General features: G+C 44.3%; 1 protein-coding gene across 3 annotated transcripts in view; it reads right to left on the bottom strand.

The window, feature by feature from the left end:
- Nucleotides 1-14623, bottom strand: part of LOC138292733 (cytochrome P450 2D15-like) — a 335835-nt gene that overhangs the window by 105440 nt on the left and 215772 nt on the right. For all 3 annotated transcript variants that reach the window (XM_069231469.1, XM_069231468.1, XM_069231470.1), the window contains exon 5: nt 8799-8972. In XM_069231469.1, the coding sequence (XP_069087570.1) occupies nt 8799-8972 (174 nt within the window). The remainder of the gene's footprint in view (nt 1-8798; nt 8973-14623) is intronic.

Here is a 14623-nt window from a genome sequence, read left to right as displayed (position 1 = left end):
GAGGTTACATCTGGCTGAGCCTACCCACTGGTGTGGCTAAAAATCATAAACACACCCCTCTCCTGCCCTCTCCTAATCTAATCAAGGGGGCACCTAGTTGTCTGGGGTTGCAGGATGTGGGGTTTTTGCCGGTTGCTCCTAATGTCCTCTGCCTTTGAAGACCAGTTTGGCAGCCCTCCCCCTTCCTGCCTCACCATCTGCTGAGGGGAGATTCCCTCCCACAGGCACATTCCTTTGTGTGAAGCCAGGCCACTTCACACCTCATCAAGGCAGACTGGCCAGGCTGCTAGAGGCTGGCCAATCAGAGCACAGGAGCAAAAACAATGCAGGGCTGAAATTGGCCACTTTTCAGGTAAAGTTTAAAACTCTTTACCTGAACAAGTTATATTAAATCCCACAACTGGAAGTTGTGGGATTTATTACAACAATTAATTTGATACCAAGCTCTTGGTATGAATCATTTAAGGAGACTTTAAAATTAAAATAAAGTCTCCCCATTCTAGCCTATGAAGGCCATTTACTACAATGAGGGAAAAACAAATTTGGTTGTTTTTATCTCACCAGGGCTTATAAAACTATTTTTATAAAGTCCCTGCTTATAGTTACATGGCACCCAGCCCTAAGGGCACATGGGGCACACCTTAGGGGTGACTTATATGTAAAAATAAGGTAGTTTAAGACTTTGTAACTACTTTTAATTCCAAAGTCGAATTTGCATATACATTTAATTTAAAAGCAGCCAGCAAGGCAGGCCTGCCTTTAAAATGTCACTGGGCACCTCAGCAGTGCACGTATGGGTGCACTACCTATGCTGTGGTCCCTAAACCTACGTGCCCTACCATATACTAGGGACTTATAGGTAGGTCAACTTAGCCAATTATAATTAGCCTAATTTGTAAATCCATTTTACACAGAGCACTGGCCCTGGGACTGGTAAGCAGTACAAGAGTCAGTAACCACCAGTACCTGTCCAAAAAGTGTGGGGGTGACCAGGGCAAAGAGGAGGACTTTCCTACACTCTCACCTAAATAGGAGGTATAAACCAGCAGACCATCAGACTCCAAACATGAGATGCTTCATGAATTATTTTGTTACAGACAAAAGGATTAAAAAAATGACACAAATGTGTCACAATGTCCCAGTTGGTAGTTGACATCTTAAACAAACGTAGACACCACCTGCTGGGAAAACTCCTGCTAACACAAATATCCTAGCCAACTATGGATTGATCTCTGGCCTATCGACTATCACCAAAACCCTGGAAGCAGTAGTCACTAAAAAAATCTCTAGCTATTTGGAAACTAAACCTCCTCGGGCACTTCCAGTGCAGCTTCACACCTCTTAAAGGCTCCAAAACAGCCTTCATGTACATCAGGGAAGAAGAACTTCCTTCCAGGGATGATGTCTAAAGCTATGCCTTGATTCTCCTAGGGTAGTGTCAAATACAGCATGCTAGAGCTTCCACTAGAGACAGATACATTTCAATAGTGTTTCTGATAATTCCTTTGAAACAGCCACTATCAGGTAAAACGTGGTCAATTAACACCCAAATGTACATGCATGTGTCCTTTGGTGTACCTCAGGCATCATCCCCTTGACAGACTTCTTCAACACATACACGGCTCCCCATGCAACAATCCCCGATAGCCACAATGCTGGCTACCACAAGTATCTAGATCCAGAAAGGAGTGCACAAAATTGAGTGACAACCATACATTAAGGATGATAAAACAGAGAACCTACTCGCCAGTTCTGAAAAACAACTATAAACCCTTACCATGATGTGTCCTCACTCTCAGGGCACTCCTCTTAACCCTTACAATTTGTAAGAAATCAGGGAGTCATCTTCACCACTGAATTCCCTTTCTCCACTCAGATTAACTCTGTGACCGTTTATGTCTGTCACCTTAGCTGGATGCTGTTACTTCTGAAAACTCAGGACAATATTGCATTCATCACAGTTGTGGCCTTTTCACAAACTAACTAGTATAACAGTGTGTATATGAACCTCCAAAAAAAGCTTGAGTAAACCACAAAAAACATTAAACTTTGCTCCTTATCGACTTTTTGCATTTCAGCCTGCCAGTCATCTTTCTATGCCTTCTCCTTGAACATTCTGCAAGGTCCTCTGGTTGTAAGAGGATATTATAGAAACAAGGGCTGAAAATATATAAAATTAAAAATCATATTAGTGTAAATGAGAACATATATCCCTATGCCACACTGTATTCTGTTGGCATTATAATAGTTTATCAGTATCCATTATAATATTAATAACACTATAAGTTAAAAAGCCCTTAAACAGTTGTGATCCAGGACATACACCTCAATGTCACAAAGCAATGTGCTACAAAGATGGTACTAAAAAATGATAATGATGATGATGCTTTCACTACTATTATTATTCCTACTGCTACTAATAATCCTTTTACAGATACCATTCATTAAAAAATGTGTGACATCTTTACTTGACACAATGCAAAACGCTGCTCATTTGAAAAATGGATTGCATGATATTGTTGTTGCTGTTGTTACTATGATCGCTGCAGCTTTCAGCACGTTTGACCATCCAACATTGATCTACACCCTGGAAATCTGCATAGGACTCACTGACACAACCCTGCAATGGTTCCCATCCTACCTCACCAACCAACAGCAACTCATTCAGGTAGGAACTACCAGATCCCCAACTCTCGTGGCTACCTGCGGAGACCCCAAGACTCCATCCTGACACCAATCATGCTCAACCTTTATATGGAACTCTTGGGAGCCCTCTTTGCAGACAGCAATGTTAATATGCATCAGTATGCTGACGACATCGATCTCTATCTCAAAATCTCCTGAACAAACCATATACATAGATGTAAAGCCTGTCCCAGACACATCCAAAACTGGATATTAACAAAATACCTGATGCCAAACCCCACAAACACCTATTTCCTCATGTTTCACAGCAACACCAGACTTTCACTGATTCGTTCATGGATCTCCAACTTAAACCTAATGGGCTGCACAGGCGAACTGACAGAACAGGTCTAATCCCTTGGAACCACTTCTACTCAAACCTCATACTCGAAGAACACATTACCATATAGGTCATAATAGCCGGGTTCCAACTCTTGCTCCTGAGGAAAGTGAAACCTTTCCTCTGAGGAGAATGCTCCGGAATGAAAGTTCAAGACCTTGCCCTCTCCCATATAGGCAACGACCGTCTCAAAAGATTTCTATACATTCTTTACACAGCAGCTAGGCGGAAGAAATTTGACCACATCTCCCTTGCACTAAGGGATATACATAGGTTCCCTCTCCAAACCTGGATCATATTCAAGATCAGCTGCATCACTTCTAATGCCCTCTACACCAAGATCACAGTCTACCTAGTTAACAAATTAACAATATCTGTAGGTGAACACCAGACGAGGGAAACTGAATCACCATATTAGAGCAAAAACAATGTTGGCACAAAAACGAATCAGCTGAGTCTACCCCCTTAGGATCTAGAACAGCATCCCCCTGTCATCAGAACAGCGCCAACCTTCATACACTTCAGGTAGAAACTGAAAATGTACATGTTCAAGGAACGCTATCTTAGAAAGGCTGACTTCTCACCCCTTTCACTAGCTATACCTCCTCCCTCTGTCTCTCCTGACCATGTATCCCCACAGGAGGTTACCTGCTGTACAGCACTCAGCTGTTTGCCAGCTAGGATTGTACTTTAGAATTACCAAAACATATAACCATACATACAAATCATTAATAAGACTCCTTCTACTACTGATAGAAATAGCAATTACAAACTTGTAATAATGATGATATAATTTTACGATAAAGTCAAAATAAGTTATTGAAACATAATTCATTCCCATGTTACAATGCACTTAGGGCCAGATGTATCAGAGGATTTTCATTCGCAAAAGGTGCAAATCATTAAATTAAATTCCACCATTTGCGATTTGCCTTTCACGATGTATGAAAGGCATTCGCAGTGCAATTTTAAGGAATCGCTAAGATAGCTATTCCTTACAATTGCGACGAGATATTGTGTATTGCATACTGCAATTTGCAAACAGCGTTGAGATATTGCAAATCGCATACTGCGATACGCAAAACCCGATTCGCAATGCAATGCATCAACCAATCGCAAATTGCGATTATTTGCAGGATGGGTTTTTGCATGTGCAATTTACCACAAATTGAAATCTGGTGGTAAACAGGTGCAACCTTTATAAAGAGGCCCATAATGACAGCCTCTTTTCAACAATGGCTGTACTGTATGTCATGGCAAGGAGGATGAGGATCCTGGCAGATTTGAGGAGAGGGAGGAGAAGACAGGAGCGCATTTACAGAGTGCGCATTGCTCTTTTTGACCAGACAGAGGAGGAGATATTTGATAAGTACGTGTTAAACTCAGCCATAACACTTGACCTGATCTACAACCCCTACTGCAGCGAAACACATCCAGGACCAATAGCATACCCACCCATGTGCAGGTATGACGCTCCCTGCACCTCTTAGCCTCAGGGAGCTATCCAGGGATCATAGCAGCAGCTAGAGGTGTCTCACAGAGTGCCCTTTCAGGCTTCTTCAATGCATTTCTTGATGTCATGCTTAGCAAAATCCATCTGCACATAAGATTCCCCAGCACCCCACAGGATTTGCAACAAACCAAATACAATTTCTACCAGATTGCCCAATTCCCACATGTAATTGGCTGCATCAATGGGACACACGTAGCTATCTGTCCACCATCTGCCACAGAGTATGTTTATCAGAACAGAAAGAGTACACATACTATGAAAATACATGTCATAAGCAAAGCCTCTAATGTTATAAGGGATCTTGTGGCCAGATACCCAGTTAGCACACAGGACTCCTACATCTTCAGGCACAGTGGAATACACACAAGACTACTTGCTCTGGAGTTTGGCGAAGTATTGCTTGGTAATGTAATAGTTGACAATGTCGCCTTAATGTATATGTGATGTCACGGATAACAATTACTCATTTTACTCTCCTGTCATTCTAGGAGGCAGTGCATATGCAGTGCGGTCCTTTATCCTAACACCCTATCTGAATCCTGCCACGCAAGGCGAAAGGAGGTACAATGCAGCACACATGATGACACGCAGCATTGTAGAGAGGACCCCTGGCCTGCTGAAGAGCCGTTTCAGATGCCTGCTCAAGAGTGGTGGTGCACTGCAATACAGCTCTGAAAACACCTGCAAAATCGTGGCTACATGTGCTATGTTGCACAACATCGCAACAACGAGGGGCATACCAGTGGAACTCACAGAACCTGACTCCGATGAAGATGATGATCCCTTGCCCCCCTTCAGCCAGCAGTCAGAAGCAGTGCAGCACAAGGCAGACAAAGACGTGCTGAGATCGGGCGCAACTATTTCTGATGTAAGTAATGACAACACCACGTCTACTTTTATGTATTGCTATAGGCAGCATCTTTATTGCCTTGACTTCAGGTAATATATGTGTGATTAAGGCATAGGTAAGCACTATACATAAACAGGGCCTAGTTACAGTCTCACACTATTAGCATCATAGTATCAATGCATTGCTACATGATATGCAAGTCCCCTTTACCGCTCAACATTACTTTCTACGTCCACGCACTCCACTTGAGTGCTCAGTGGTCTCGGTGGCACCTCTTGTTGCGGATTTCGAGACAGTACTGTGTCTGGTACTGCGAGGCCTAGGATCCATCACAGGGATGTGAGACTGCTGAAGCTAGAGAGCTTCTCACTATCCCCACCACCCAGTTTGCTGTTTGTAGCACTCCGGGCTGTCTGCATTGTCTCCAAAACATTGGTGATTTGCACCAATCCTCATGCAACATCCCGACTGCAATGTGCCATCTCCACTTGCATGCCTACAGCACCAAAGCAGCTGTGGTAGTGAGCCGATTTACAGATCTGCAGAACCCCTCCAGCCTGCCCATCAATTAGTGATGGCACCTACGGTGGCTGACATGCTCCTCCTGCATCATAGTGCAGAGTTCATTAATGGCATTTGTCATCTCCCTTGCATGTTCTGCTGCTGTTCGCTGTTCCTCATGCAGCTTGCACATGTTGTCACTGAGAGACTCCAACTGCTTGTGCATTGATTCCATGTTGTCATTGAGAGACTGAAACTGCCTGTGCATTGCTCCCATGTTATGATTGATTGACACCAACTGCCTGTGCATTGACCTCATGTGATTACATTGCAGGCGCTGTACTTTCAGCATGGAAGCCTCAAGGCCACCAAACAGTGATGGGCCCTCACTTTCCTCTGTCTATTGTCTGCCTTTTTCGCAACGCCTCCTGAGGGGAGTGGACTGACGCTGGGTCAGGGACTGCAGTCTGTCGGTGCTTCTAGCTTCTGGGGGTGGTGTGGGTACTTCATCCAGCAATTCATCTGAGTCCAGGTTATACTCAGGGAGGGGTAGCACTCTTGCCCTGTGCGTCTAGTTGGTGCTTGTATGATGGACTCACTGGTGTTTGAGTCAGACTGTGGCTGACTTTCGCAATCCCCCACATTTCCACCATCTGCTGCGTCAGGGCCCGAACATCTGCAACAAAAATGCGCAGCATGTCATCCTTGGATATGTACTCTCACAGTTGCGTAATAGGATTAAATGGACCCTGGCATAGTATCTCTGAAAGTCTTTTATATCGTGTATTTGTTTGGTTTTACACTATCTCGCTATTTATGTGGTAGATGCACTGTAGGGGGTGTGGACTACATCTCCTATAATGCTTTGTTGTGCTGTATGTAAAATGTGGCATGGACTTCTTATCATACTGCATAGTGTCATAGCTATTTTCTAAGGGCCATTTGTACATGCACATATGGGGAAACACATCATTACTGCCCTTACCTTTGCTGGTGCTGGGTGTACCTGAGGTTTCAATGTCAGTGACACCACTGACAGCTTCAGGAAGCAGTGTTGATTCCACCATGTCCTCCATTGGTGTAGATGGTGTCTGGGTGGTTGGTCCTCCTCTAGTGCTCCTTGCCTCCTTCAGCCTGCTTGCTACCCTCTCTTTGGCACGTGAACACAAGTCGTACAAGCGTTGCGTATCTCCTCGAAGGAGCGCTGCACAACACCCACTACACATATTTTGGTCTGGATGTCTGACCAAATTTTTCTCTTCTCACTTTCCGGCACCTGTAGTGAGTGTTTTCTAAATAACTTGCCATGGTTCCTGACCAGCTCTTCTGTGAGCACCTCCAATCCCTGCTCACTGAATTTAAGTTTGCGTTCCCTCTCTCCTTTGTACTTCCCAATCCCATCAGTAGCCATTGTTTTGTTTGGTCCTGGCTGACTCTCAAGACTGCCTCCTGGTGCTTGGCTGGGTCTCTCTGCCTGCTACTATGGCTTCTGGAAACAGCATGCACTGACTCACTTCGTGGTTGTGATGTCATCAGGCTGTTCCAGATTTCTGGCATCGCAATTTGCGATTTCCATATACCGATTCGCTATTTTTGCGATTCGGTATTTGGAACGCGCAAATTGCAATTGTGATTATTAAGAAATCGCTATTACTGAATCACAATTTTCATACATCCCATTTTGCATTTGTTAAAAAGTGATTTCTTAAAATTTGCTGTTTAAGAAATGCAAACTGGGAGCTTGATACATCTGGCCCTTAATTACTAGGAAAACAATAATGAGGATGATATTGTTATATTAGTACTAGCAGTACTACTAGTGGTAGTAGTATTGACGTTATTCTTATTGTCATTATTTACAGATCCACTTCTGGTCATGCGCACTGAACTCTGTCACACTGCTGCCATTGGATGACATGGCCTTCTGCGTAGCAATTTTTAAATGTCATAGGAAAATGGTTGTGGATATACCCAGCAAAAATAGAGGTTCCTGGACTTCCTCTTGAACTAGCATACAAAAGGTGATTAATGGCAAATGTAAGGGGTTAGGGCCAGATGTATCAAACTATTTTGCAATTGCAAATGGTGCAAATCACAAAATTCCACCGTTTGTGAATGCAAAATAGCCATACAGAATGTATGAAAGAGATTCGAAGTGCAATTTTAAGGAATCGCTAAAATAGTGAGTCCCTAAAACTGCGACTCAATTTTGTAAATCGCAAATTGCGATTACCTAAATAGGAAATCGCAAATAAGGAATTCCTATTTGCAATTCCCTATGCACATGTATCAAGCATTTCCTAAATGCGAACTGAGCATTCAGGAAATGCAATTACTACCAACTCCAAGTTGGTGGTAGACTTGTGAATTTTTTTAAAATGCATTAAAACGCATTTTTAAAAGTGCCATGTATCACACACATACCCCTAGGACAAGTGTGCACTTCACATGTGCACAATTAAGTTTTGGAGTACTTCAAAGGGGGCCTCAGGCTCTCAGCGCCCTTGGTTTTGCATTTCCTAATTTACGATTCCCTAGTAAGGAATCGCAAATTAGGAAATGCAAAAACATTCCCGCCTATGGGCCTGAAGACTAATAGGAACAAATGGAGTTGCATTTCTTAATACCGATTCCCTAATAGCGATTGCGACTCAGTGGAAATCGCTATTAGGGAATCGCTATTTCCTTACATACCATTTTGCATTTCTTAAATACCAATTTCTTAAAATTCGCTAGTTAAGAAATGCAAAACAGTACTTTGATACATCTGGCCCTTAGATTATTGCCTGTGTTAGATCAGGCTGGATTTTATGAGTGATAGGTGTTGGAAGCCAATGGCTAGAGAAATCTCTTTTCAACTACCATATTTCAAACTAAAAAGTATCTTTGTATTCATGCCTGCCTCATACCTTTTCGATTTCTTCTAGGAACGCGTCAATCAAGTCCCGTACCACCGAAGGATCACGCGTCGCCTTGTGCTCCTCAGCAGAATCCCTGATGAACTTCAGTAGCTCTTTTTCTGGTTGAAATAGTTTCCCAACAAGACCTGGAATATGCACCAATGCTGGAACCACGTTTAGTATCTACAGGGTAACAGTAAGAGAGAAGATTCTCAAAAACAGGGAAATTGATCACAAGACATACAAAAGAGGGGTATTCAACAATACTTTTAGAGTAAAATGTGGCAGTCAAGCAAATTAAAAGGGAGAGCCTAGTCGGAGCCGAAGAAATAGCCTGGCTTGGCTGAAAGTGCCACAGCACAAGCCCAGCCATCAACAGAGTTGAAATACAAATAGTGCAATAAAGGACATTTAAAATATAATACAGACTCTTCCAAATTCAAAAATGTGCATCTCTTGAGCACAAGGAAGCTTTTCACTTTGGTGCATTAGAATATATGATTAGTGGCATTTAGTAGAAGTGGCAGTTTTTTTACATGAATTTGTGAAGGTTCGAGACCTCCCCCATACGACTAGCTTGACCACAATCCCATTTGTGAAGAGAGGGGCAAGTCAGTTGTCAAGGGAATTCTGTATGTTGCCTATGTTATTACAGATGGAGCTATAGTATAATTTATTAATCTGCATCCGATATAGGTTTTTTAGAGTTTATTAAACTGAACTGATGTATTATTAGCTGCTCTGAAATGGGATGAAGAAAGAAAAGGAGGTTCAGCAAAATAAAGTAATTGCCTAGGAACATATAGCGAAGTCTAGACAGCACCTAGGTTTTAATGGTTTCACTTTGTTCAATTCAGCCACAAGGCGAGTATTAATGTATTAATTAACCAGGGAATCCACCTTTTCTTATCTTAGAGTTCCGTTCGATGAGAAGGGTTTATGGGTTCTGATAAGAAAAGCAATAAGAAATTCCATGTCAAGAGCTGCGGCTGCAGTCCATTATTTTGCAAAAAGATTGGAGGCCAAACCAGTGCACGACCTGTTGTAGGTATAGAAGGCAACATGTATTTCTATTGCCTGTTAAGGGAGTGATATTTGGGGATATAAGGGCCATGGGGATCTACAAATAGTGGAGAATAAATTTGTGTGAAATTAGCTCTCTGTTCCACAATCTGTAGCCTCTTAAACTGAAACTGTCATGAAGTATTCAGGTTGGGGTACATTTCTGATCTGGTGGCACAATCCCCCCTATTGCTTTGGATCAGGGCCTGGATTAACCCCATTGTGGACTTAAACCCCAAAATAGTCAAAGATTGTTTGTCTTTAGAGGGATCAAATAGTATCCCTTTGCTTCCCTACATTAAGACTGTGGTGCAGAAACTGGGACGCCCGATTTGTTTGTGTCTCCTAATAAGCTCACTAAGAGATATTTGAACTGGGTTAAGACGCATTTCTTGTCTATTACATTGTGTTAAGTTTTTCCTTCAACAGAACCCTATTTGCTAGGAGACTTTGTTAACCTATCACTATTTCCTTCAAAATAGGATCGGATTAAGGGCCTCATTATGACTTTGGCAGTCTTCTGTGACAGTGCTGGCGGTAGGCTGGCCGCCCTAATAGTTTTCTTCTGGGCCACCGGGCGAAAAAAGATTTTCACCACAACATTGACGCCGGCTTGTAATCGAGTCAGCGGCAATGTTGTGGTGCATTGGGTGCTACAGCACCCATCGTGCATTTCACTGCCCCTAATTCGGGAAGTAAAATGCGTGACAGAGCTGTCCATGGGGGCCTCTGCACTGCCCATGGCAAGTGCATAGGAAGTGCAGGGGCACCCCTTTTCGGCAGCATTTGTATGTTGGTGAGACAGCCATGCAAAGGATGGTGGAAAGGGGACTCGTAATCCCCATGGCAGCGCTGCCCTGGCGAATTGCGACCTTCGAGACCACCAGGCTGTCGACAGGCAGCAACCTGGTGGTGCTGGCAGTCAGACTGTGGCCCACTGCCATGGTCATAAAACAGCAGTCGGACCACCCTGTCTGCGGCAGTCCGACTGCCATCGCGGTTTGTGGTGGTTTTGAGACCGACACACTCGTAATGAGGGCCTACATCTCTTACATTGGCTGATCACTGTACCCCAGGGGAGACAGAAGGCAGAGGATTTGGGCCCCTGCACCTATGATTGTTTTTCCCCACAGGATACCCTCCACTTTGTGAGCATTTTTATTATGCCATTGTTTTATTCTGTCATTATTGCAAGGGAAGGGCTTTGTACTAGCTAGACTGGCCCTGACTTATCTCCACATCCTACTAAGTTCTCTGGACTCTTTATGCTGCAAGATTTTAGTGGCTGCAACTAGAAATAGGAAAAGACGTGTTCTGTAAGAATATTATAGTGGTTTTAAGTAAGATCTGCCCTTGGATAAGATGCATTCTTTATTCCCATGCCACAACTTTTTACTATGATTGTCTTTGTGATTATTTACATAAACTGTTTTTAGGTGTTTTAAAGGTTTTGGTTGCTTTTAAAGTTGTGATTGATTTTCTTGTGTGTGTATTTATTGGTATAATTAACCAAAGAAAGTAAGACCTGACTGACTATTAATGCTTTTCATACAATGTTTTGAGGAGCGTGTAGCAAGGGTGCTAAAAGCCCTAATACAATGTGGAAAATTAGGCCGATCCCCTGGTTTGACACTAATTGAGGTGAAGTGGGCATCTCATACTTCTCGGCCCTGCTGCCACAGCACCTGCAGTGCCACGCCTAGGGTTTTGAGATGCAACATCAGTATGTTTTACACTTATTACGTTTTAAACCAAATTGTCACTAGAAATATTTTTTTAAAAAAATCACTTAATAAGCTAATGGAATGCAGGCTATTCTATCACCAGCTAACAATGCGACCAATTGAAGGGATTTCACGAAATACTCGACATCTCTTGACATCTGCAATGACGACAATTACACATGTTAAACAAAATAAAGATCTTGTAGAGTCAATCGAATTAGAGGTCTTCAGGTACAGCCAAGTGAACCGCAGAGCTCAGCTGCAGAGGCACTCAAACGGAGCTCACAAAGTGTGGGCTTTTTCCCTCCGTCTCTGAAGATAAGGCAGCAGTTCAGATGGGCTGACCAATTGTATAGCTCTGGACAGTCCTACCTCTGCTACAGGAAGGGGTGGGTGGTAGGAGGAGGGGAAGTTTGAGATTGGAGTACCTTCTGGGTGACAGACAGAGTCCATATAAAAGCTTGGCTCTAGTGTGGGCTCGAAGGATCAAGAGGACCTGGAGAAGTGCCAGAGCCAGCTCAAGTCTTCAGGGGCTCACCCATATCCAATCTTGAATTAGATAACATCAATAACATGGACACAAAGAGACATAAACATGCATGCACATATAATAAGGTTGTCGCTAGCCGTGGACATTGTGAGTAGATGCCCATGGCCCGCACCATCTCACCTTCATGGGGCCCCCTGACACTTTTTTATGTATTCTACCAATCACAATCATGTTTTGCCCTACAGTGGGGCAAGGCGTTGTGGGATTTCCTGGAGGAAGAGGGTCTGCAAGGTCAAGGGAAAGACGGCCTTTCCCCTGGGCCTGGCAGTCTGGAACATGGCTGTGAGGCCTAGGGGAATACTGACCCGCTGCTGGCTGCCTTGCAGCATGATCCAGTGCTGCAACACCAAGGAGAAGAGTTCCCCTTCCCTGGGGCTCACAGCTGTGTACAGTAATGTAAGGCCCAGGGGAGGGTCCCCCTCTCCTGGGCCTCACAGTCCGGGTGCTATCAGACTCAGGAACTATCAATAGGGCAGCAGGTGCATTAGCCCCGGGCCCAGGACTGTACAGTCAGTGGATTCAGGAAAGGTATTTTCCTTGCTTGTACCAGGGCCGTTGGAAAGGGCCTCCTCAGTGGCATAGTTATTAACAGTGCAGAAGGTGTAGTGGTGTCAGGGAGATGTGTTAGGGAGTGATAACCCCTAATTATAGCTGTATTGTACTGTCCTGCAAGTGAATGTGTTGTTGGTAGCCCATCTGCTTTGCTTGTATCTGGGTACATGGCACCATTGTTACGCCATTAGCCCCTCTCGCATCGGCCTCTCAGCTAAGATCCAGAGTTCTGAGGTCCAGTGAGGGCTACCTTTTCCCTGGACCTCACACAGTTGGTCCAGCACTGCAAGGCCTAATGACTAGGCCCTTGTTATTGGGGCACACAATGCTGGACCATGGCTGTGAGGCGCAGGTGATGAAGCCTCTTTCAGGGGATAGCAGTGAACAGTGCAGCAGGTGCAATAGCATCAGCAGCTATGGGAGTGTGATGCTCAATTTAACCAAACTAAGAGAGTTATTTACTGTCCAACATGTGGATAGGGCGGCAGTGCATTTACCTTACTTACACCGGGGCCAATGACACCATTGCAATACCACTTGTCTCCTCTACAATGGGTGTTGCAGCTATAATGCAACTTTGCGATGTCCAGGAGAGGGCCCCCCTTCCCTAGAAATCACAGTCATTGTCCTACACTATGGGGCCCAGGGGTGGAAGGTACTCTACTTTTATTATCTGGTTTAAGCTAGGACCGTGTTTATGGGAAGTTTGTTATGGGATGAAACATCGAAAATGAAACTGAGCAACTTTTGCTAACCTCCAAAAACTAAATCTTCTTGGTGAAACCACAATCGCACCATGTCCTGCAAAGTGGTAACAGAAAGGTGGCAACCAAACATGGGAGATTGCCCTCGAGATTTGGTGTGTAAGGTGTAGAGTCTGTTCTTTACATTTATATTTCATTGACATAGGAACCAGGGTTGATTTTTTGTAATGGGGGCTCCCATCATGGCACAGTACTGTGAGGCCCAGGAATAGAAAGATTCCTCCCCTAGGCTAGAGTTTCAAGGGCCTTTGGAGGCCTCCTTTCCTTAGATCTTGCAGGTAGTTCACTGAGCTGCCCAGGGAAGGCACACTGGTGTTCCCTCTCTTCATTTCTGTATTTCAAAGATTAATTGCGTTCAGTTATGATGCTGTCTGCAAACTTTTGTGGAAGTCATATTGCAATGCATAGCTGTACAATAAACCTCCACCAGTTGGCTGCACAGTAACCTTTCATACTGCACATGGCCATGAACATTAAAAAAATATTGTTGTGGGTTCTCCATAAGCCCTGGGTTGACACCCTTTTTTACCCTGAGGCCCATACCATCTGCTTTTAACACATTTTTATTCAGCTCTTATTTTATAGCACAGCCAGCTTTCAGCTCACTGTTTTTATATTTGAATCAGCTGCTTCATTCTTAGAAGACATAGGGGGTGATTCTAACCCTGGCGGTCGGTGATAAAGCGGCGGCCAACCCCGCAACAGGCCGGCGGTCAAATAAACGGAATTCTGACCCTGGCGGGAACCGCCAACACAGACCGCCACTTTAACACTCCGACCGCCACCGCGGGACAAACAAACAGCGCAGCGGTCACCGCCAACAGGCAGGCGGCATACAATGTACCGCCCACCCTATCACAACTCACCAATCCGCCACCTTTTCCAGGGCGGGAGCATCGCCGATAAAAACACGGCGGAAACAGACTACGAACGGGAAAATGCTCACCGAAACACACTCCACGAGGAATCGGAACAGCATGGAACCCGAATTAAACATCCTACCTGCTCTCGTCTACCTGCTCATCTACCACGAGTACGAACACCGGCGCAGACGACAACGGTGAGTACTGCACCTACGACACGGGGGAGGGGGGAGGACGAAAGATTACGGGCACACACATACGCGATACACCCACCCCCCCACCCCAAATACCTAAACACCAATGCAGAGCAACAAGTCAG

Source organism: Pleurodeles waltl, chromosome 4_2, assembly GCF_031143425.1.
Source record: "Pleurodeles waltl isolate 20211129_DDA chromosome 4_2, aPleWal1.hap1.20221129, whole genome shotgun sequence".
Classification (NCBI taxonomy): domain Eukaryota; kingdom Metazoa; phylum Chordata; class Amphibia; order Caudata; family Salamandridae; genus Pleurodeles; species Pleurodeles waltl.
This window is presented reverse-complemented; position numbering and strand designations above follow the sequence as displayed.